The following is a 22,506-nucleotide window of genomic DNA, read 5'->3' on the forward strand; positions in this document are numbered from 1 at the left end:
TTTCCCATCTGTTCACCCAAGTTTTGTCTGATTAACCGAATTATGTAATAGTGGTACTGATACTGATGGAGTGTTGATCCTGTCTGCATACAAAGCATATTGGGAAAGGTGTCTTTTTATTTCTCAGTCATTGTGGGTTGGTTTCCTATATCTGAACAACCATCTTCTCTTCAACAGGCTACTGATTAAACCTGAATAAGTTATTAGAGAAAATAGAACTATGGCAATAACCACGACTAAATAATTTAGTCTTCACAGAAAATATGAAAAAAAAAATCACCATTTCTAATAAAGTACTTTGCAAATATGCTGGTATAACAGAAATAATGACTTAGTAATATGTTTAGTAAGTATTATTAAGTAAGAAGCATTCTTAAGTAAGAATACTTACAAATGTTTTTAGTAACAGATCTTTTAGTGACCGTATTTCCAGTGCAAACTGGTATTTCTGAGCAAGAGAACAATATTCCACAATCTGCAGACTTACACTTTGGAGACAGCATTATGCTCTATGCCCCTTCTTTATACAAAAGGAATTAATATGAACTATTCTTGACAGTTTTATTACAGTCAGATTTCCATTTGCTGATGAAAAGAAACTTGAACTGATTGTTGCAATGATTATGCAAAAATGCTAATTTTCATTACCAGATGGTTTGTAAGGTAGAGACAATAATTCCCAATAGAAGCTACAGTGGGGCTTTATTGACCTGTTTTGGGGCTGCTGTAGGGAAATGAGCGAACGTTTGACATTTTGTATGCTACCTACTGGGTTTAAGAGGAATGAGGGAAACAAACTTGCAAGAGAAAACAATTAATCTGATTTTTTTCCAGGCACTGACAAATCACATTGCAACAACAGTTTTTGATGAAAAGTATGTTAACTAGATTATCTGATGTTGCTGTGTGCTATAACAGAAGAGTGGACCAGAGACCTGAGAGATCACAGCTACTCTCACATTCCCATGAACACAGGAGGAATTAAGGGGAGGGCATCAGTAGACAGGAGATAAAACAGATCTTGAAGATCTTGCAGCTGGGCTTCTGGAAATTGTTTTATTCAAGATTTAGCAGATAAAAAGGAAAGCTTTAAATAAATTGATAGAATAAGCAGTTATATTAAGAAATAATGTGGGAAAATGGCATTTCAGAGAAGTGAAGTATTCAACCATTATTTTAAGACTCATTTCATACCATGCTGCTGAGGAGATGAAGCCATTCTCCTTCAGGCAGTGCCTGCTCAAAGCAGTCATCTGCCAACTTCATGCAGAGATAAGGATTTGCTTTCCAAAGCATTATTTTAGCCCAGCAAGGGACTGGCGGTCCTGTGATGGTATACAATCAAAATAGATCACAGGGAAAATCACAGAGGAACGGGATTCCTCAGTAGCTTTTTTCCTGAGTGATATGTATGAGCACACGGTCTTTTAGGTCACACTGCTTTACCTCTAAAAGATTACAGATTTGTAAGTAACGGTATGGTAGATATTAACCTTATTCAACACTTCTGTTTTGTTTTGTTTTGTTTTACATCTCTGATAAAGTACTTGCTTTGGCTACCTCTACCTAAAAAATTATTTTAAAAAATTCAATGCAGAATGGCAAATTTGTAATTACAGGGTAAAAACCGGGCTTACAGCTCTAACTCCTAACACAAACCATCCCGCCAAGCATCTCCCCTTGCAGCAGGACATCCCTAACATGGAGGGGTCCCTGCCTGGGCTGTGCAGCTGCTGGGCTTCTCAGGGGAACAAGGCTGTGCTGTGCTTGGTAAAATAATATGGGTTGTTACTCCCAGGGAGCTAATTAATGCAGCTGGGTAAATAAGAGTGAGGGAAGTGTGGGGAGAGGCTGGCTGCCAGGGCATGGAGAAGGTGGTGGGGAAGGGGTGGCAAGCATGGGGAGAGGAAATATGGGAGCTGGGGAGCGGGTCAAGTTGTGGAGAGGAGGGACGGGGTCCTGGGGAGGGAAGGGAAGGGAAGGAAAGCGAAGCGAAGCGGCTCTCAGTGACACTCACTCCGCACCATGGCTGCCCGCTGCTTCACGCCGCCGCCATTACAGGACGCCGCTGCCCTGCCATGGCAACGGGGCCTGGAGGGACATGGCTGCCGGGGTGCCCCCAAGCTCAGCTCCGGGCTGAGGGGCTCCGGGTCCCCGAGGGGTGGTCCCCGCACCCCAGGGTGTTGCCAGGTTCCTGCCCTGCTCCCCTCAGCACTGCCAGGGGCTGCCACCCACAGGGCTGGGGATTGCCCCCTTCCACCGAAGATGCTGGCTGCTGCCCTGTTCCACTGGGAAGCGTGCCATAAAGGGTTTGGGGATGTTGTTTGTGTGTTTCAAGGCTCAATCAAACCTAAAGGTCATCTACTATCAGAAAATTCACACGTATTTTATAAGAATTTAAAAAGACCATGGGAATCTATTGGAAATGTTGATTTACTAAGTCGTTTACCTAGGATGTAATTCATTAAAATATGGAACACTGTGTAGCTTTCTAATGTTCTTTCTGTTTAGGGGATAGGAGTAAGAAGGTATCATTGAGTTAAAACTAATAAATTCTGTGCCAATAACGAGACACAAAATAGTTTATGCACTTTACAACCCCCCTGTATTTGTCCTAACTGCCTGTGGCAGTCACCAGCCCACGCTGAGGACAAAAATGCTGACAGAGCTGGTTGCACGGCACCACCTTGTGGCCCAAGCCCGCACTACAAAGCCACAGAGATGAGGCTGGGGGCGAGGCCTTTTGCTATCTACTCATTTATTTTGTATTAAATTGAAGGCCCCTTCAAATGATGACTTTTATAGCTGATCCTTTTACTAGGACTATTAATTTCTGACTTGAGAGTACAACTCACAATCAAGCTAATCAATGTCAAGAAGAGATAGCTCATTCTTGCTATGTTCAATATTTTAAGTACTGTGTCTTCATTGTACTGCCCAGAAATACCCATTATTTTGTTATGCTGAAATCCTGTTCTTTCATCCTTTTGCAGAGAGTCTATCTGATAGTTCTGAAGAAATGGAATTAAAATGTGCAATGGATTCAATTGCAATATAGTGAAGGGAAACATTTATTTCATGATCTCTGTGCAGAAAATTAAGATGGTTTGATCAATGCCAGGTCAAGTTCTACTCTTAAAGAAAAACAGGATTTGCAAAATTTCAATCCTTTTTTAACATGTAAACAATTTTTTATTTTATTTTTTTTTTTAAATAGTTATCTCTTCACATACCAGCTGATATATTCGGAAAGCACATTGGCTTCTGCACTCTCAGTACCTGGTTAAAGCTAGATCTGAAAGGAAGCAGCAAGATACAAGCTTCATCCAGAGCCTAAAGATTCAGAATAAATACCTTCGTGCCCTGGAGGAAGACCTCAAGTAGTCTTTTACAAGCTACATGGGTGTAGGAAGAAGAAATCATATCAGGACAGTTTAGTGTCTCCTGTGCCCCTTGTTCCATATGTCTAAGTAATTAATATTGCTTTGGATTAAAAGCTTTAAAGTTCATGTATTCATTTAAGGAAAAGAATATCCAAGTTCAGTCATTCTTGGCAATGAAAATATACTCATTTTATGCAAAATTAAACGGCTTCAGCAGAGATCAAAGGATGCTCACTGCTTAATAAGCCTAGGACCAGAAAGTCTGTCTTTGCAGAGGAGAGGAGAGTGAATTACATGCAGATGTGATTAAAACTCTGCCAAATCTGTGCTGAATTGCTAGGTTAGGTTTTGGGCTGTGTGATGGTGACACACCTGGGAGGCCCCAGCTGGTGACTGAGCAGGCCAGCACCTTTATTTCCACTGCTGAAATGGTGAGGCCTGTTTTACCTGAAGCTGATGTAGACAGTAATTTTTTCACTTTTTCGGTGGTCTGATGGGTCCTTAAATTCCTTTCATTTTCAATATTTTAATTGTCTATATGAACGCTAGTTAAATACCCTATATCAGAGCAGATCTATGCAGCTCTAGAACTGGGCTCTACTATCTTCTTATGTTATCAATAAATGTTGAGCACTAGATGGGTGTGTGTCTTCCTGTAAATGAGAGTAATAACCGGAGATGACCATGCTCTGAAATGCTACCTATGGATTTTTTTTGTCATTGTTTCTTATACATGAATGAATTTCAATTGTCAAGAAATTCATCTTTGCCCAGTTTGAATCTATTTTGCCGCTGACAATAAATAGTAAGTGATCTCCCTGTCTTTATCTTACATAGGCTTTCTCATGTTATTTTATCCTCCTGTCCTGCTGGGGAGGAGGCATGAGAGATTGGCTGGGTGGGAGTCCAGCTGCAAGCCAGGGCACAGCAGCAAATAGAAATGGGGGATTGCAAAGAGGTGGTCTAGCAAGATCTTTGTGGAAGTAGAAGTGCTGAAGTGGATTTCTTGAGGGTATTTCAAATCCTGAAGTAACTCACCAGTAAATAAGGCAGAAATGGATCCAAAGAGGTGACTTTGTGAGTTAGGGTAAAATTACAGAAGATGCTTTCCTCTGTCTATACCACATTGTTTTTCATTTTGATTTTCTGTTACTGTTCCATTAATGCAGTTATCTTGTAATTTTTTGGGGGGTTGCCAACTTTGTCAGTTTTACAGAGGGGACACTGCAAGGCTGCTACAGCCCCCCTGTCCAACCAATAGTGAGGCTGAGCATATATTCCCAGCAGGCACAGAGGACCCAGCAGGTCCCTCTGGGAGCCAACTCCTCCATGCACAAGTGAAGCTCTCACAGAATCTCGCTCTCAGAGAGAATCGCACATGCATGCCCAGCTCCTGGGAGACATTTCAATTTCTTGCTGGCTGGTCTTCCTTGAGACTCCTGCTGATGCTGGAGCACCCTCATTTGCTCTAGTTGTCGTGTGACCCCTGGTCTCACTCCAGTTGCTGCACTCGGACTCCCCGTACACACATATGCTTACCAATAGAGAAGCCTTCAACCAGAAGTTAGAAATGGGATTTAATGAGAAGATTGCTCTGATGATGCACAGTTCCCAGGACCAAAGCTCTCCTGGGACAGCCCCGGCAGGGGTTGGGGCAAGGACTCATGTCTCTGTTAATGGGGCTCTGGCACTGTTCTTATGCCTCCTGCCTCCGAGCTTCTTTGTTGTGGAGGTCAACTTTGTATCCCATAACCTGAAAGGATTGCTTAACTGCACAGAACATTGGCTTTTTTGACTACTATGTTACTTAGCACACATGGGTTAATTCTAGATGCTGAACTAGGATAATCACACTGGGGACTTTCTTGTCTTCATTAAAACTGCAGGCTCTTCAGAACAAGGATTACTTCTTACTATATGCTTCATGCAACAAAATATTTGCCATCTGTAGGACATTAACACAATGTACATATTTTTAAAAATGTAATTTGGAGGTTACAGCACTTATTGTGTTCATTATTTTATGAGTTATTTTTTACTCTAATTATGTGCTAAGAGCTTCAAGTAATGCAAATCTGTATTCTTAGCATGAGACAATGTCCATGGCACAAATAATGTAATAAACCACATTACAAACAGGAGAATGGACTTGAGTAAGAACAAGAGTCCCATCTGGAATTCATTCCTTGGATAAACTCACTTTACTGCTTTAATACATTACATGTTTATTTGTTAAATGCATAAAACAGTACAATATAAAATATCATTCTGTGTCATAACAAAATAAGCTTTACAGCATTATCATCACAGTGCATCAGAAATATCTTGAATATGTGCTCACTTCATGAGAATATACTCATGTAAGGTGCTATAGCCCTAGAGAATTGATGTCCATGGATAAATTTTAGCTGCTAAAATTCTGCAAATCAGAAGTTTAGATGGAAATCAACTGACTGATACGCACTCAGAATCTGGAACTATGTCTTTCTATTTATTTCTTGTTTAATTGAGGCCCTGGGCAACCTGCTCTAGTGGGTGGCACCCCTGTCCATGGTAGAGGGTTGGAATTAGATGATCTTTAAGGTCCTTTCTAACCCAACACATTCTGTGATTCTATGATTCTTTGATTCTATGGTTGTTGGTTTTGTTGTTACTATTATCATTATCATTATATTCTATGGTGTTAACAGTTACTTAGTAACTAACTGTAATGAAATTAGGCTTTCATTTTCATACCAAAGTACCAATAAATCCTGTCCAAAGAGCACATAACCTACAGGGCAAGACAGAAAAGGCAAATAACAAATTAATCATAATATATGCAATTCCTAATAAACAATTTCAGTACTGATGACACTCATAAATATAGGAAAAATGTAAACAAGAACAACTTAACTTTAAAAGTAAATGATAAAGAGGACAAGCAAAAGGCAGCATAAGAAATTGTACAAAAAGAATAATATGAAATGAACTAGCAGTTTTACTCAGAATATATTAAAATATACAAAGATGTTTACAAAACTCTGCAGCTAATTCACAATAAAATACACAAAGAAACAACTAGGCTGAATGGCCATACCTATTTCCTGTATCAGCATGGTTTATTCAATACCATTTAAGTCAAAATGTTAATCTTAGTCCATATGGTTTGAGTTCTATTTGTAATACTTCCAGGAGAAAAAACAGACTTGATCACACATTAGGAACATTATAAGCTAAGGGACTCCATAACTATTATAATTCTGCTTGCTGCTGTTCACTTCAACATGAACATCCACACTATTAAGCACTATGTGATATATAATCAAGAATGACCTTGAAATTCTGCTGAACACACCAAGAAATATAAGACAAGTCATAATGATAAAAAATAATTGTAAGGAAAGGTATCAGATAATATACAGGGAGTTATAAATCTCTATCTTGAATTTCTTCTTCGATTTCCTTTTATATATATATATATATATATATATATATATAATGTGCTATATTAGAACTGAGTAAGAGTTTAATCACTTTAATCACTGAGGACAGAAAGAAAATTCTAGGAATCCTCACTCTTTGTAGATGTGTTGGTTAATCACTGCCCAACAAATGGTTTTACTTGATGAGAATTACTGTTCAAAATTATTCTAAGCTTTATTCCCTAGTTAACAGAAATTGCAAATACTAATTACATCTGACAGTCCAGATTTAATCATTTAGATTAGAAAATGTTGTCTTCAGTTTTTCATCAGATAGATTTTGACTTCAATTTTTCTTCTGATGGGATTGAACTTAGCACAGTATTGTGCTTCTTTTCAGGGAAACAATATAAGGTTTGCTTTCCTGTCCATTGGAATATACTGCAGGGAACTGTCAAAGGCAATCAGTCTGGTAACTGAAGAGAACTTAGTTAATTCAACGTTAATGAATATCACAGAGGGCATCTCTTAGCAGATCCCACGCATCTTATTTTTAGCCTTGAACTCCTATTACAAAATTGTTCCAGAGCTTCGCCCTCTCCTGATAAGAACACTCGCAATTTACAGCTTTTATTTTTTCATAGACAGATTAAAGCAATTCATATTACACCAAACTTTTAGCAAGCTAAATCAGCTTCTTCTTAACTTGCTGTTGTATGTTGACCAATTAGCTTACAGTGAATTTAAGCTTTCTTGCTTTTCAGTGTATCACTTCTGTAACTGCAGAGTAATTGCAGTCTTAGACTTTTGTCTCAGTACAGGATATTATTCTTCCAGATTATTCTTCCAGGAAATTATTTAAATACTAAAGATCTTTTAATCCTCTTTAAAAATAAAAATAAAAAATTGTTTAGTAAAGGATCTGGTATAACTAGCAATAAAATAGATAACACAGCATATTTATAAATATTACACTATGACACTCTCAGTGCTCTCTATAGTTTAACAAAATAAAGCAGAATAATACTGACAAAAATACTCAAGTGCATTAACTACAACTAAACAAGTTTTATGAAAAAGAACATTCCCTTGTCACCTTTTATTGAAACTGCAAACCCAAGTCTTGTTACATCGGATAGTCTGCCTTCATGTAAGACCAATGTAATGATCTGAGCAAATGTAAACTACTATCATAAATTGCTAATTTGGGTGAAATTTCCCTGTTTGAGCTCTTAATGTTGAGCTATTGATGCTTCGCTTCAAAATATTACTAGCATATATTTATTTACCCTTTGAAAGAGAAACATACATATTAAATTGCTGTAAGTACACTTTACGTCATTGACTCATTTCTTTATATTTTTGATGCTAGAAATATGGCTATAATGTGCTTGATCTTGGCTTGGACATAGAATTGGACAGACAGTGGTGTTTCAGTTTTGTAGATCCTTTTTTCCACCAGAACCTTTAGTGTATGTGCTTTCGTTGCAGTTTTGAAATCCCAGTCATTATGCCTGCCAGCCTGTTTGTATCCCGTCAGCAGACCTAGCTCTCCCACAGCCAGTATTTCACATCTGATTTACCAGCTGGGGCTGTGCTAACATCACTTTTAGCACAACAGGGGACAAGTAGACTAGAAGGAGCACTAGTTATAGAATGATTTGGTGGTCAAGAGTGTGCTCGCTTACACATTATCATCATTTTGTTGCACAGGAAGATGAAATGAATTCTGTCCTAGCTAAACTGGCATATAGGGAGATATTTAAAGTAGCAGATTATTAAAAGCTTGGAGTCACAAGACAGCAGTTTTTGGTTACCCACAGGATCCATGTGTAATATAGTCTCTGTGGTAGCAAAGATACAAGTTGAAAAATAAGGCTCAATGTTTCCAAATTACAGTTACTAGCTGCAGGGTGTTTTTTGTTTGTTTGTTTTTGTTTCTTTGTTTTGTTTTGTATTATAACCCAGGTAATTCAGAGCAATTATTGCTTTTCCACATACTGACTGCTGGTTTTCTGAAGAATCTCTTCCTTCTAATAATTGGGCACTGATTTGTCATCATTTACTTATACTTTTTGTGATGTTTCTTTCTTCCTTTTTTCTCTTTTTACAGTGCTAGGTATAACTGCCAAAAGACAATGCGCACACATGATACAATAATGCTTCTGAAATATTACCACATGTACTCATTATCCAAACCAATTATTGTTGACAGCATGTCATTACAAGAAATTAATACATATAAAGTATTTGAAGACATCAGCTATTTACCAAAAGCAAAATTAATGGGGATTGCTAAACACTTTCACCATTGGTTTACTATCAAAGTGCTTGTAAGACTCATGCTTACGCAGGACTTCCTTGACCTGAGACTAGAGGTACCACAATCTTTTTGCATTACTGCTTGCAGAAGTTCACCAAGAAGTATGGCATCACCTGTAGTTTGACCAGAACAAAAATAAAGCTAAAATGAATTGTATTCTAAAGGAAGAATACCAATAATTCTGATTGTCTTGATTTTGTTGTTGTTGTTGTTGTTTGTTTGTTTTTGTTTGTTTGTTTCCTTGGGAAAATGTGTAACAGTGCCACAAGGAGGTATCTAGTAGTTTGATACTGAGGAAAACAAATTTCAGGAGGAAGAAAAATGAAAACTGGTAGTGAACTGAGAGTGAAATATATAGAAGTAAACACTCTGACTTTAAGTTCCTGTGGAAGGCAGGAGAAGAGCTTGTTTTGAAATGCTGGCATGCTGTCTCCAGTGTCCTGGACCAACCTGTATTTCACTTCTGCTAGGAAACAAGTCCCAAGTTCTCCATTCCATCCTGTAGTACCTGCTTTGGTTAATATTGATGCTGGCTTTCAAAATCAGTAAGCTTTAAACCTCTGGTGTTGTAGCCATGGATAAATAGTCCCACTGACTGTAGGAAGTGCCATATCTAGTGTCCACTGCTTGGCTGTGGATGAGCAGTATGCATTTTTCATCATAGGCTTTCATACTCTGCAAAGTGATCAAGTGCCTACACGCAGTTCTAAAATGCTTTGTTCTCAGGATGAACAACCTCTTTCTGAGGAATGACTCCAAGGTTGCACCTGCAGCTGTGCAGCTGCCCTTAGATCTCAGAAGCTGAGCTGCACTCATCCAAGAACTGATGAACAAGGCTGTTTTATCCAGTCTACAAGGAACACAGCTCCTGGGCACAGCTCCACTTAGGTTCTTCTTTTCATTTTTGTCTTTTCAACTTAGAGAGATGAAAGAAACAATGAACCAGGACTGGGATGGCCAACTTACAGTAGAAGGAAGTGAGTGCTCCTGTTTTAAGGGCTCAGAGCTATACCAAGACTTTGAAATGCTTGATAAACAAAAACTGGGGACTGAGAATAAAACTTGACTGAAAACTATTAAGGAAGAGAAGAAACTATACGGGTTTTTCAAATGTTTATGCTGCTTCACTTGTTCAGTGGTACCAGACTAGAGTAGTACAGCACCTGGCCCTACTGTTCAGTTTAAACTGAAGAGGACTTACTTTGCCCACTACTGAAAAATATATACTTTTTTTTTTTTTTTTTTTTTTTCTTCCCTGGGATAAAGCAAAGTGGCTGTTTAACAGCTTAACACCTATTGTCAAACAATACAAATATTTCATCCACATAAAATCAAATAGGCGTTTTAGACAGCAAAGTGGAATAATTCACTGTGGAAACTGGCAAAAGTCCTACAGCTAAACCTGCTTTTAATGAAAAGCTCAGGGAACTCTTCTGTTGTGCTTGAACCCTGTTTCATAATGGGGCTCTCCCAGAAATGTGTGGAATTCTTCAAACTTAAACATATACTCACCAATATTCCTGCTTTTCATTTGTTCCTGTGGGGGGGAAATAAAAATAAAATGTGTATGTTTTTGTATGTCCTGATTCAAACAACAGTTCGTTATGTTCAATATATTGTGTAGGTTCTGGTTTGTCACATTTCCTTATGCTGTTGGATTACTTGTTTGAACAGGTATCTTTTCTTTTGTGTTGAGGGTAAAAGAGGTATTCTTTGTACCCCAGTAAATGGAAAGCTCTCAGAGTGTGTTTGTTTGCCTCTTGTGAGAACAGCTTTGTTTATGACTCAGGACTAAACTATTCAGGAAGTCTGAAAGCTGTACTTTGCAATATGCTAGTCCTAACTTGGTGGTCTTGATTTTATTTGGAATAAGGACATAGTGACAAAGTGTAATATACTATCCTTGGGTACTTGAGGTGTTGTGCTAAGACCCTTGGTTGATCAAAATCTGAGTCTATCACTGCAATATCGCTCTCCAGGCTTTGCCTATTTCCTAGCTTCCCATTTACTCAATTCAAATGCTGCAAATCTGTCAGATTTTTCCTGTTGCCCTTGGGATACATTAAAACATTGAACTCTGACACAGTATCAGAAACAAACATTGTCCTTTTGAGCTTCACTTTCACCACATATTCAGATAAGCCCAAATGTTTTTAGTCTTAGCAGCATTTTAGACACATTCAGAAGAATTTTCTGCTGCATAGAAAGTGAAAGAATAATAATTCATAAATCAAACATATGCTTGCAGCACAGAGGCCTATGCATGAGCTATTCTGAAGAAGTAATTCAGATCTATGATGCTGCAAGTATTTTTCTCCAGAAGGATTTAGAAGCTACAACTCTGTGCAAAACTTTTAAATAAAGCAGTCTGAAACAGAGCCACATTAGCACCATTTTTCAACTCATCAGATTTAATATTTCTAAAACATTTATCAGACTAAAGTATGAGCCAAAGGCAAAGCTCTGTGCTGAACCTAATGGTGCATTGGGTTAGTGGGGCATGTCTTATGTTCATGTCTCTGCATGTTCGTATTATAGCGTATTAGGTTCGTCTTCCTTTTCTGTGAACAGTTAACTGTTACAAAATTTATTGCACATTATTAAAAGTCAGTTTTTCAAAATAAATGGAAATTTTCTGTGAATACAAATCAGTAACAGGAGAAGCCAAATCCCTATCAAAAAATTCATATCATGCCTTCTATCTTTTGACATGAAAACAGAAGGAATCTCTCCTTCCTCTCAATATAAAATTCCTAAATTTTTCTATTTATCACATGACGTTATTGCTACTTACCAAAACTTAGCTGTTTTGAAAGATGTGACAAGACCGAAAAAAGATGACAGAGCAGCATCTTGGGACAAAAGAACTGTGAAGTTTAAATGCAAAATCCTGTAATTGATTGAAGGCTACATTCTGTCCCCATATGCCCACATATTGCTCTTATCAGCATCAATAAGAGCCACAGATTTACATCTAAGGACACTTTTTTGTCCTCATATGTGACTTAGTAAAAGATTATGTGTTAAGTAGAAAGAAAGTTTGTACTTACAAACTAAAATTATCAGCAACAAAGTGGCAGACAATCCTCCCAGAAAATACCTGAGAATATAATACCCATAAAGTTTAGAAAGAGGCAAGAAACGCATATTAACAGAGGTGAAGACTGGGTGCGAGGAGAACAGAAGGTTCTTGCAGATGAACCAACAAAACTATCCTAGGTGAACTGCAATTTGAAACTTTAAGTTACTTAAGCTATTGTGGATAATGTCCTAGAAATAAAGATCTCAACATTCTCTGACTGAGAAAAACACCCATGTTGGTCATTTGGAAAGACATGGATCCATTCTAATTCTTCTCAGGCTTCCATGACCCTTGTCCAAACACACTTGACAAAGTAGGTGCCTTATCTGCATACAGATTTCTTATTTTGTTGCATACCTACATAGCTGAGATGCTTGTCTGCATCAGCTATCATGTGAAAATACATTTTCACAGTAAGATATATTTAACTTTGAAAACTAGACCCTTATTTTATCTTTTATTAACCAGGTAAAATGGAGTAATCATTAACATAAGCAACACATAATAACAAAAAAAAAGAATTACCTTGTACATATTGAAATGATTAAACACAAGACCAGTGCAGCCATCTGAGCAAGAACATTTCGCACTGCGCTGTTTTGTTTTTCTAAAACAAAAGTATGGAAAATAATTCTCATCAGTTTTCAGGAAAATAAATACATGATAGGAGGTGTTTGCAAAGACTGTCTTCATCCCATAAGGTCAGTCTCTTCAGTTTCTCTCTGTTTTTAAGAGTTCACTTAGAGTGATTCAAAGCAGAAACCTAATTTTCATGCTCTGGGTGTCTCTCAGGAATCTTTTTCCCCCACGACCATAGAGACACTGTGCCCTTCAATGCTTGCAGGAAGCAAGCGTTTCGGAATAATTGCCCTTTTCAGTTTTTATTCCCATGCCCTTTCCTCTATTTTCCTCTTCACTTTTTTCTTTTTACATTTGTCACTGAAAATAGGAGGGGAAAAGATGTGAGCAGGGAGAAGTGAACAATACTGATTTTAAGATTTTATTAAGGAGTCATTTAAAATGCATGTTTTTGGAATAAATTTTGTTCTGCAAGGATCTATATCAACATTTTTAATGTGTGTATTTTTGGTTCGCTCTAAAAATGCAGTATCTTAGGATAAGAGTGTAACATACCTGCCTTGATCAACGTCTCTTCATTTGCATTTATTATGAATTGAGAGCAGGACGCTGAAGCACAAAATGGTTTCCCAGGCTGAATAAACTCCTCATCTTTGGTGAGAGAAGCTCCAAGAGATGCTGGAGTTTGCCCTTGCGGAACATGGCTATCATATTCAGAGGAAAAGTCTGAATCGCCTGCCAAAAGTGCATATGTAAATGAGACCACACAAAAGATGAGCTTTGAGAATTTGTGGTAATAGATTTTATACACACACACACACACACAATACTTAATCATAGGGAGGTTTTCAGATTCTTAGGAGTAGGCAATTGGCAGGTTCAATGTATGCAAGAGAAAATATTCAGAGCAAAGACAAGGCTGCATAGAGCATTACACAATGATGTTATTAAAAGTGCCAGGTGAAAGCAGCCAGAGCCAGATATTAATTACACTGGGATAAATGTCACTGGTGATGTCTTTGTATTCAAGCTCAGTCTAAAAATGTCCTTTTGACACAAAGGTCTTTGTGGACTCACATTCCATGAACTTTAATGCCAAGAGCTCAACTCACCACTTATAATTCCATTGTTCATCTAACCTTTACCTGCACATTTTGGGAGACAACCCAAACAAAACCTATAGGAGGAGCTAAGAAATTTCCAGAAAATATAGGCTATAATATTGTAGCTGGTCAGAGCTTACCAATATCAGCCTGACTGGCCTCTAGTTTACTGCATCCATCAGACCAGGGATCATCCCCATGGGAGGACTCTGTATTGCTGAGGACAGTGCTGCTGAGCCAGGAGCTGGAGGCACTGAGACTGAACAAGCTGGCAAGAGAGCGGCGGATTTTCTTCTTCCGCCTGAATATGCTAGAAAGAAAAGACACATTGTCAAGGGATAGAATTAATTAGTCTTAATGAACAGGGACAGAGTTCTGAAGCTTGCAGAGCTGAGATGCAAGAACCAGGTTTGGATATGGTTCCCAGCTCCGTTGTTGACCCTGGGCATGTCACCAAGGATGTATCAGCAGCATGGTAATGTATTGGGCTACTGTGATGTTGGGTATTGTGGTACCAAATGATACTACTGTTGACAGACTTCGATAGTACTCCCAGTGTTCTCATGCTCCCCATAAGTTTCATGTGGTATAGCCTGGATCCCCAGATCCACTGTACTTTGTACTTTTTTGGACTGCATTTTATATCCCATCCTAGATCAATGCTTTTTCTGAAATTGAGAGGGAGTCTTCCCAATGAGGAATGCTAGGACCAGACGTTTTTATTATTTTTTTTTTTTTAATTATTTTATTCCTTATCATGATAACACCCCATTGGCAAAATCAGTTGTAACCCTTATTTTTCTTTATTTCACACAACTCCAATTATAGCAACTGTACACTGAACGGTTTTCGGGTAGTAAAATTAGTTATGACTGAAAATTAAAGGATTTTAATCACTGCACTCTGCAAACTAGATCAATTTAGATACTCCCATTAACAAACAACACTAATATACATAAATAAAGGAAAAAAATAAGAAATCTTAAACCAACCAAAATGTAGGCAGCCATGCAGGTATCTCCAGATAAGCGCAGAGATGTTGAGCCAACTGCCAGCCTGGAGTAAAACCTGCATGTAGTTCACTTACCGAACTAAGTTCTCTTTGTATGTAACACTTGTCTGGGATGGTGTCAGTGTTATGTTGCCCTCTTCATCAGACAGAAAACTGTCTTCTGTCAAAACGTAATAACCGTTAGAAAGCAGTCGGGGGCTGCGGCGACATGTGAAAAGGGAGCCTCTGAGAGGGTCGGTGGAACAATACCCGCAGGCAGTGTCATCAGCCAGAAAGGCACAAGCATAACTGAAAAGGAGAGAAACCCAAACCTCCAATTAAGTGAATGTCTAGACAGTGCAAAAGCATGATTTAATAATAGCAAATTTACATATGCCATCAACTCTCAGTTAATGGGAGCTGGCAATGAGAGATGGATTTAAAATATGCAGATAATGCTTTTACTTCTGGACCTAGGAGGCTTCAGCCAACTGCAGCGTGACTGCCTCGCGTTTTCCAGAGCTTCAGATTACTCTTTTTTTTTTTTTTTTTTTTTTTTTTTTTTTTTTTTTTTAATTAATTATGGTGAGCCCTTTCTCCTCAACAACTTGACTTTCCAAGTGGCCATGCAGTGACATCCATGCAAGGAAAGGAAGACATTGTATTGACTGAGTGGTTGAAATGGGCTTCAGCAGCAGGTTTCAGTATCCCATACAGAATGTGACAGAGGGGGAGCATGATTTCAGTAGTGGGGGGAAGAAAGTGGACTGGAGGTGTTCTAAAACCTCATAATTGCAAAGCTATTGCTTCTAATGCTCCATTGCAGTACTTCTAATGTCTCTTTAAATTAGTAATTAAATTAGTATCAGCACTTTAATTCCGTGTGGCCAAGGGGAATTTTACAAAATCTCCAACAAAATAAAAACAAAATTAAACAAGTATAATTTTCCTCAATACCTCCGCAAAGTATGTTCTGAGAGGCCGCGTCCGTGTTCTCCATCAAACGCTGTTGAACCTGCAGAGGCAAAGGCCAAGTAAGAAGGAGTTGTTATCGTATCCACTGACAGCTTAAACAGTTGACAGGTTGTCACTGACAGGTACTTTGTGTAAATCATAAAAGAAGTTAAACAAAATGAAAAATTAATTAAGAGAGTGGTTGAAAGAGGTAAAAAAAAAAACCAACAAACTAGCATAGGAAAGATGAGGTGACTACAGGAATACTGTTTAATATCACGTCAACCAGGACAACATAGAATCAGAGACAACCATAATCAAAAACTTGTACAGGTTATTAGTAATTTTAATGTTATTTTCCCAGAAATCTGGTTCATGCTGAAAATAGTACACATTACAGAGTAGAAAGGAAGGGCCACCATTACCATTGTAACACATTTTTTGGGTAAAATTTGCAGACATGGCACAGCAGGCATGGGGAAAGAGACCATGGCCAAAAAAAATGACAATAATACTGTGGCAGAAAATTAAGGAAATAAATAGGATTTGTCTGGATTATTACAGCTGAAGTTTGCAAAGTACTGCCAGATGTTCAGCAGCTGCCAGAATCAATCTTATGAAATGCAAGCAATGGTTATCCATAGGGAGAATTTATATCCGTTGTTACATAGAATCATAAAAGATATGACCTTTCCCTATAGAACCTTCCCTAAAAGTGTCATTAGAGCATCATTCTTACAACACTGTTATTAAATGCCTGTCACTCACCTATGAGAGAAGATAGACCTAAGAGGATTTTTTCTTCCTTTTTTTAATGTTCAATTTTGAGCTGAAGCAAGGGAAAGACATTAAGGTCAGTGTTCCTACTTTGGTAGTGTTGTTTACCCTCATTTGGAGCTGGGTTGTCAGTCACAGCCTGGATACTGAGCCTTGGGAGCCAGCAGAGTTGCCAAAGAGGGAAGTAAAACTTTCTGGGGTATTTTTTAAAAATTAGTCCTATTATCCTACTCCCATAGATACTGTTTCTCTGACATTAAAAAACAAAACAAAACAAAACAAACAAACAAACAAAAAAACAAAACACATTTCACTTTACTGTGAGGAAAATTATGCTCTAACCCTGGCAAAAACAACTTGCAGAGAGACAACTGGTAGAAACTTGGTGGAGGTACAAGATGTCAAGCAACATCAGTCAGATTGTCACACAGCAAAATGTCCCAAAATGAATGTTATGTGTGTTTTACTGACTTACATGTTGTAGACCTACTTTTTCACACACAACCAGCATCTGAAAGAACTTCTCTTACTTTATGCAAAATCATGCTTACAATCATGATACTCAATTATGCAAAAATATTATACTAAAAAAAATAAAGAAATGTGTCTGAACACTAAAAAAAAAAAAAAAAAAAACAGGAAAAAAAATCAACAGGTGGTTAGTAGACCTGGATGTAGACTAAAAAAGGCTAAATCCCAAATTTTGTCAGTCTCCCAGGATTCCCTCCACACCAGGTTGTTTTTATTAAAAACACAGGCAAATATGCACAGACTTACTTGCTCTTGGTGTTGATGCAACATGTGATATTCCATACATCTTGGAAAAGTTCATACACCTTGGGATAACAGGTAATATAGATTATCTGTTAAAGAGTTTAAAAAGATAGAGAGGAATGTTTTGTTTTATTTTGTTTTAAAATCAGGAAGGATACCATCATGAACATATATCACAGTATTAGTTATAATACAGTCCACTGAATATTCTCACTAAGACAAAACTGATTGGTTGTAGGGCAAATGTGTTTGAAAAGGGATAAAAAGGAATAATTGCATCAACTAAATCTATTACAATTCTTTAATAATCTGACAGCAAAACTTCTTTCCAGCAACTGATAGCCATATCACGGTTGTATTGCACTTGATTTTCTCACTTATGCTAACACAGAGTAGCAGCCACTAACAAAGAACAACTGTAAGGATCGTAGCTTACATATGGATAGTGCTGTCATTAGAAAGCTTTGACACAAACTGAAGAAAGCAGCAGAGCAAACCACAGTTCCGCTGCTGCTAATTTGGATTACTTCATAAATTTGTGAGGTATGTGAGGTATGGCTCTGCAGGACTGAAAATTTGTACTGAAGGCAAAATTCAGGTAAAATATAGTGTATACATATGCTTATAACACAGTGTAAGAGCTATACACATGTAAATACATTACTGGGGAGGCGATGACTTTCTCTCTTTTAAAGAACATTTTCTGAGCAGTTGTAATTTGCTTTTAACCCATTTTAATTTATGATAATGTCAAGCTTCTATAAACAGTCATGGAAAAGGGAGTCCAACAAATTTTTTCTCCACTCACTATCATGAAAATCTGTGGCTTATGCATGGGTGAAGAGGGCTCTTGAATGTCATAATTAGCTCAATGCTGGAGAAAGCACGTAAGCATCATGTTGTAGACAATGCTGCATAGAGTCCTAGCTGTATTTAATATTCAGTTCCATTTGTGGGCTATTAACAGTGTGAGCAGCTAGAGTAACAACACAAGCAAGCCGAAACAAAGCATTTGAACCACCACTGTACAATTAAGCAGCAGTATATGTAAATCACAAAATGAGCATCAATATAGAACCTTTAACAGCATGAGAAAAGGCCAACAGCTTTAAGAAAATTCACTAAAAGTGAATCTAAGATGAACATAGCAATAAACTATGGCAAGAATCCAAATTGAAGTTTAAGGCAACACCCCCTTGAATTTCAAAACACCTGCAAGCATGTGTCATAATATAAAGAAAAAGTCACTGTGCAAACCAAATCTTTCCCTCCCCAAATTAAATTAATCTTTAAACCAACTATGTCCTGAACTGATAGCCAGCAAGACCTTGTGCATGTTTACACTGTAAATATTTACATTAGGATGTACCAAAATATAGAGCTAACTAGTAGAATAGTTGAAGTCCAGGCAACCAGATTTATTCTATAGTACCTACCAAAGATAAGTGTCTACAAAAATATTTTTATTTGTTCACACAAATCAGTCATTACTGAAGAGCATTTTAGTCTTCTCTCCCTGCAAGTAATGATAAAAACATTCAGAAAAATACAAAACTTCCCGAAGAGCAGCATATAAACGATTCTGAAGCTTAATTATTTCTCAGCTGACAAAAGTATTAAGAGATAAATATTTGTAAAATCTTCCAAACCTGGAAAATCCATTTCACTATTAACAAATGCATGCAAAAAAGTTTCTCATCAACACCAGAGCCTCTGAGACATAAGTGTAGGGTGCTCTTTCTGCAGCTTCCTGGCGCAGAATGGCACTGGGTCTTCAGAAAGGCAGGTCTATGAAGTCCCTTGTTTCCTTTTGAAAACAGCCCGTGCAATCAGCAGCACAGAGGCAGAATGAGGTCATGCTTCCTGTAATGTAGCCTCACACCAGAAGCATTCATTTTGAAGAGCAAACTGAAGATTAAGATTAGCTGGGGGAACACACTTGCAGATCGTTGTGAAACACAGGCAGACGGATGATAAATAACATTTCTTTCCAGTTTTGACATGGAGAAGAAAGACAAAACCTTTTCTCATACAGCAAAGTGGCACAGATTTTAATTTCAGCTTTACTTTTCTATCGTACTCAGAAAACTTTAGTGGTATAACCAAGTCAGACCAGTGAAAGAGCCAGTGAGCCTGACAGGCTTTGTTTGATGTAGGAAAGTGAGACAACTACCACAAAATCCATGCACAGTAACAAGATACTTTGCAAAAGTGTTATTGTACAGAAGAAGCATTTAGTAAGAGTTCACAGTTGTTTAAGTTCCATGGTCAAAAACATTATTGTAAATATAGGTCATGTAATGTTAAGATAAATTCCTTTGAAAAAGGGAATTTTCTAAGATGTCCTGGCAATCAAAATGATTGGCTGCAGAACTGTTACATGCAGAAGTAATTTAAACCAGACTACTCTACACCTATGAATTACACAGCTGTAGGGAAAAAAAACTTCATCTGCAGAAAAACAGACAAAAGATGCAGGTATGCATCTCTCCTGATGTGTGCATGCATCACTGACAAAAAGAAAGCATAAATCTAGTAAAGTATGACTGATGTGCTTTAATGACAGCTTTCTCTTTGGAGAAGGAAAAATATTTCCACTGATAGCAAAGTAATGGAGAATTCTCAGTAGCTTTCATATCTGAAAGCCGCTATCCCACAGGCTTTTGATGCACGTACTTCGTGCACTGGTGAATATTTTACAGGTAGGTGCTAGCCTATGGTTTAAATAAACACATAAAAGTTTATATATAGCTTATTTATTGCCCTCCCTGTTGTTCCTCAAAATATCTACCCCACCCCAGCTGCATCTCAGCCTTGTAAGTATAAATTATAAGGAAATGAATATGCCAACAGTCCGCTGTGCAGTAGTTTCAGTGCAGTAGTTTCAGGTCAGTTGCATACATTGCAAGTTTAACCCACAAAAGGAAGGAAACAAGAAATTACAACACTAAGTACCACATATATTTCTTCTCTTCTCCTACCCTTACTGTACCTTTGACAACACTACAAATACAGTATGAAACATACTGCCAGCAGAAAACACATCACGCTGGGTCTGACAGCCCGTGGGAGGCCTCCACCTGCAGGGTTCAGGCCCTCAGTCTACACAGTAGCAGTCCCTGGCTCCCAGTCTCCCCAGTTGCTGTTGCTATACTCACACCCCATATACCTGCACACAGAGTCGAGTCCCTTTTTGAAGAAAGAGTTTATTAAGGAGACAGAACAGACCGTGCTGATCAAACGCAGGGCATGGTCAGACCAGCATACTGACCAGCAGAGAGTTTACTATGAGACAGATCTTCTAATATCTTTACCATTGCACTTTCCTACATTTCTTCCTCCCCAAATCACCTAAATCCGTACCTTTCCACACCTTTTTTCTCTCACCTAAAAATCACATAATAAATCTTGTGCCATCCCCAAATGATCTCCCCTTGCACCCCCTTCCATGTCCCATGCTGCCAGGCAGCAAGACCCCTCAGTCCCAAAGATGCTCTGGTGTTGACCCATCTGGGTGGGTTTCATACCTGGACACTGGGGCTGAGGCTCACCTGGGGCCCAGACAGGGTGTCCCTTCTTTTGAGTCCTCACTTCATGTTCTCACCTGCACTCCTCTCAGAAAGGGTATTTTAGCAGTGAAGTGCCCAGTAGAGTGAATTAAGTAAATGTGGTGGAGGGTGGAGGGTGCTTATTGATTTAATGTAAAGTTCACAACGTTCAGATTTTGCAGCTTCAGTGACCATGGTATCAAACCATTTGTCCCAAATCACAGCTCTATAATGCCCTTTATAGAGTATTCAACAAGCAAAAAAGATTCTGAGATATCTAAGAACTAATTGAAACATTCAGAAAACTAGGAGAGGATTGGGTGGTAAAGAAAATCACAGAGCAACTACATGGGGTCCAACTGAAGACCAATCTTGCCTACTATTCTGTCACCCACAGGCACCAAAATCAGGCTCATAGTGTAAGGAGCAGGATGAGAATTTACACCTTTCCCTGAAACTCTTCCTGTCTGTATGCTTGCTGCAGAGAAAACTGAGACTCATTTTAATTCACCTTTGTAAATCATCACCTTTTAAGCTAAGTGTATTGCTTTATGCAGTAGAACCACTTAGCAACGTCTGAACTGTCCTGGTAATTGAAAAACCTAATTCTCACAAATCCAGCTATCTTATTTCAGTTTTAAGAGAAGGCTGTTCCTTCATATAACTAGAGTTTCACTGCAGTTTACAGAAATGTCACATTATATATGACTTTAGTAATTTGCTTGAAAAGAGGAACAAATTCATTTTTAGTTTTATCAGATGGAAATCCTACACCACCTAACTAAAAACCTTGCTTTCAGGCTTGATGTTTTTTTTCTTCTTTTTTTCCAGCTTAGTTCTTTTAGCTTAGTTGCTCCTGCTACACATGCAAAAAAGAGCATTCCTATTTTCATGGTGGAGTACAACGCATACATTTGCTCTGAGCTTGCTGATACATCCACACTGCTTGGATCTCAACATGTGCTTACCTGCCAGTTACCTTTGTATTATCCTACACAAAGAGTCCAGGTAGAAAAAAAAAAAAAAAAAAAAAAGAAGGATTATAAAGGATTCAAATCTATCAAACCTTTAATGCACTATAATACTTCTCTGTGCAAAGCCATGACTTGTCCATGCTGCATCTCCTTGCTCTTTGATTTTATGGTATCACAAGTAAGTTTAGTTGATATGTAACTTGATGCAGATGCAGAAATACTATTGAGAGGAACTTATTACAATATCACTTCAATATACAAGAGCAGTGGAAAAGCATACATGGGGAGAAGAGAAGCTCTTCCGTAAGCATCTGCAACTCCCCTTGCAACCAAAAATACAGATTCTTTAATAACTATTTTAACAGAGAAAGGCTAATACTCAAATCCATTAGTCAAATCAGAGTTTAGTTGACATCCCTAAAAGAAGTTACAGTTCCTCATTAGACTTCTTTGTAAACTTCCTTACAAGAAGGGGTACCATCTAACAAGAGCAGTGACCATTTCTGAACAGGCAGGTAATGAACAAACAAATCTTTGCTAACATTTGGCTGATTTAATTTTATTAAGGATTATGAAAGTACATAAAGTAGGAAGAAACCTAGAGAGGTGGTGAA

The 22,506-nt window shown here is 38.0% G+C and overlaps 2 protein-coding genes across 4 annotated transcripts in view; both read right to left on the reverse strand.

Moving 5' to 3' along the window:
- DNAAF11 (dynein axonemal assembly factor 11) overlaps positions 1-503 on the reverse strand; it is a gene marked incomplete at its 5' end in the record, with an annotated part of 28,710 nt that extends 28,207 nt beyond the window's left edge. The window contains one exon of the mRNA XM_082755402.1: positions 392-503. Within this exon, the coding sequence (XP_082611528.1) occupies positions 392-503 (112 nt within the window). The remainder of the gene's footprint in view (positions 1-391) is intronic.
- Positions 504-11,900: 11,397 nt separating this feature from the next.
- On the reverse strand, positions 11,901-19,111 carry TMEM71 (transmembrane protein 71; the record flags this gene model as incomplete). 3 transcript variants are annotated; one of them, XM_082752822.1, is made up of 10 exons in its annotated part: positions 19,020-19,111; positions 18,807-18,886; positions 17,374-17,432; positions 15,823-15,880; positions 14,962-15,174; positions 14,015-14,184; positions 13,327-13,506; positions 12,718-12,799; positions 12,161-12,210; positions 11,901-11,977 (listed from the first exon to the last, which is right to left on the reverse strand). In XM_082752822.1, exons 3-10 carry the CDS (start codon positions 17,426-17,428, stop codon positions 11,901-11,903), a joined length of 885 nt encoding a protein of 294 aa, XP_082608948.1. In that variant the 5' UTR covers positions 17,429-17,432; positions 18,807-18,886; positions 19,020-19,111. The 3 variants fall into 3 exon arrangements, with proteins under 3 accessions (XP_082608948.1, XP_082608950.1, XP_082608949.1); XM_082752824.1 differs by lacking the exon at positions 18,807-18,886 and having other exon boundaries at positions 17,374-17,459; positions 19,020-19,108; XM_082752823.1 differs by lacking the exon at positions 18,807-18,886 and having other exon boundaries at positions 19,020-19,097.
- Positions 19,112-22,506: the final 3,395 nt, after the last annotated feature.

The sequence above is a fragment of the Aythya marila genome, assembly GCF_965140915.1.
Source record: "Aythya marila genome assembly, chromosome: 2".
NCBI lineage: Eukaryota > Metazoa > Chordata > Aves > Anseriformes > Anatidae > Aythya > Aythya marila.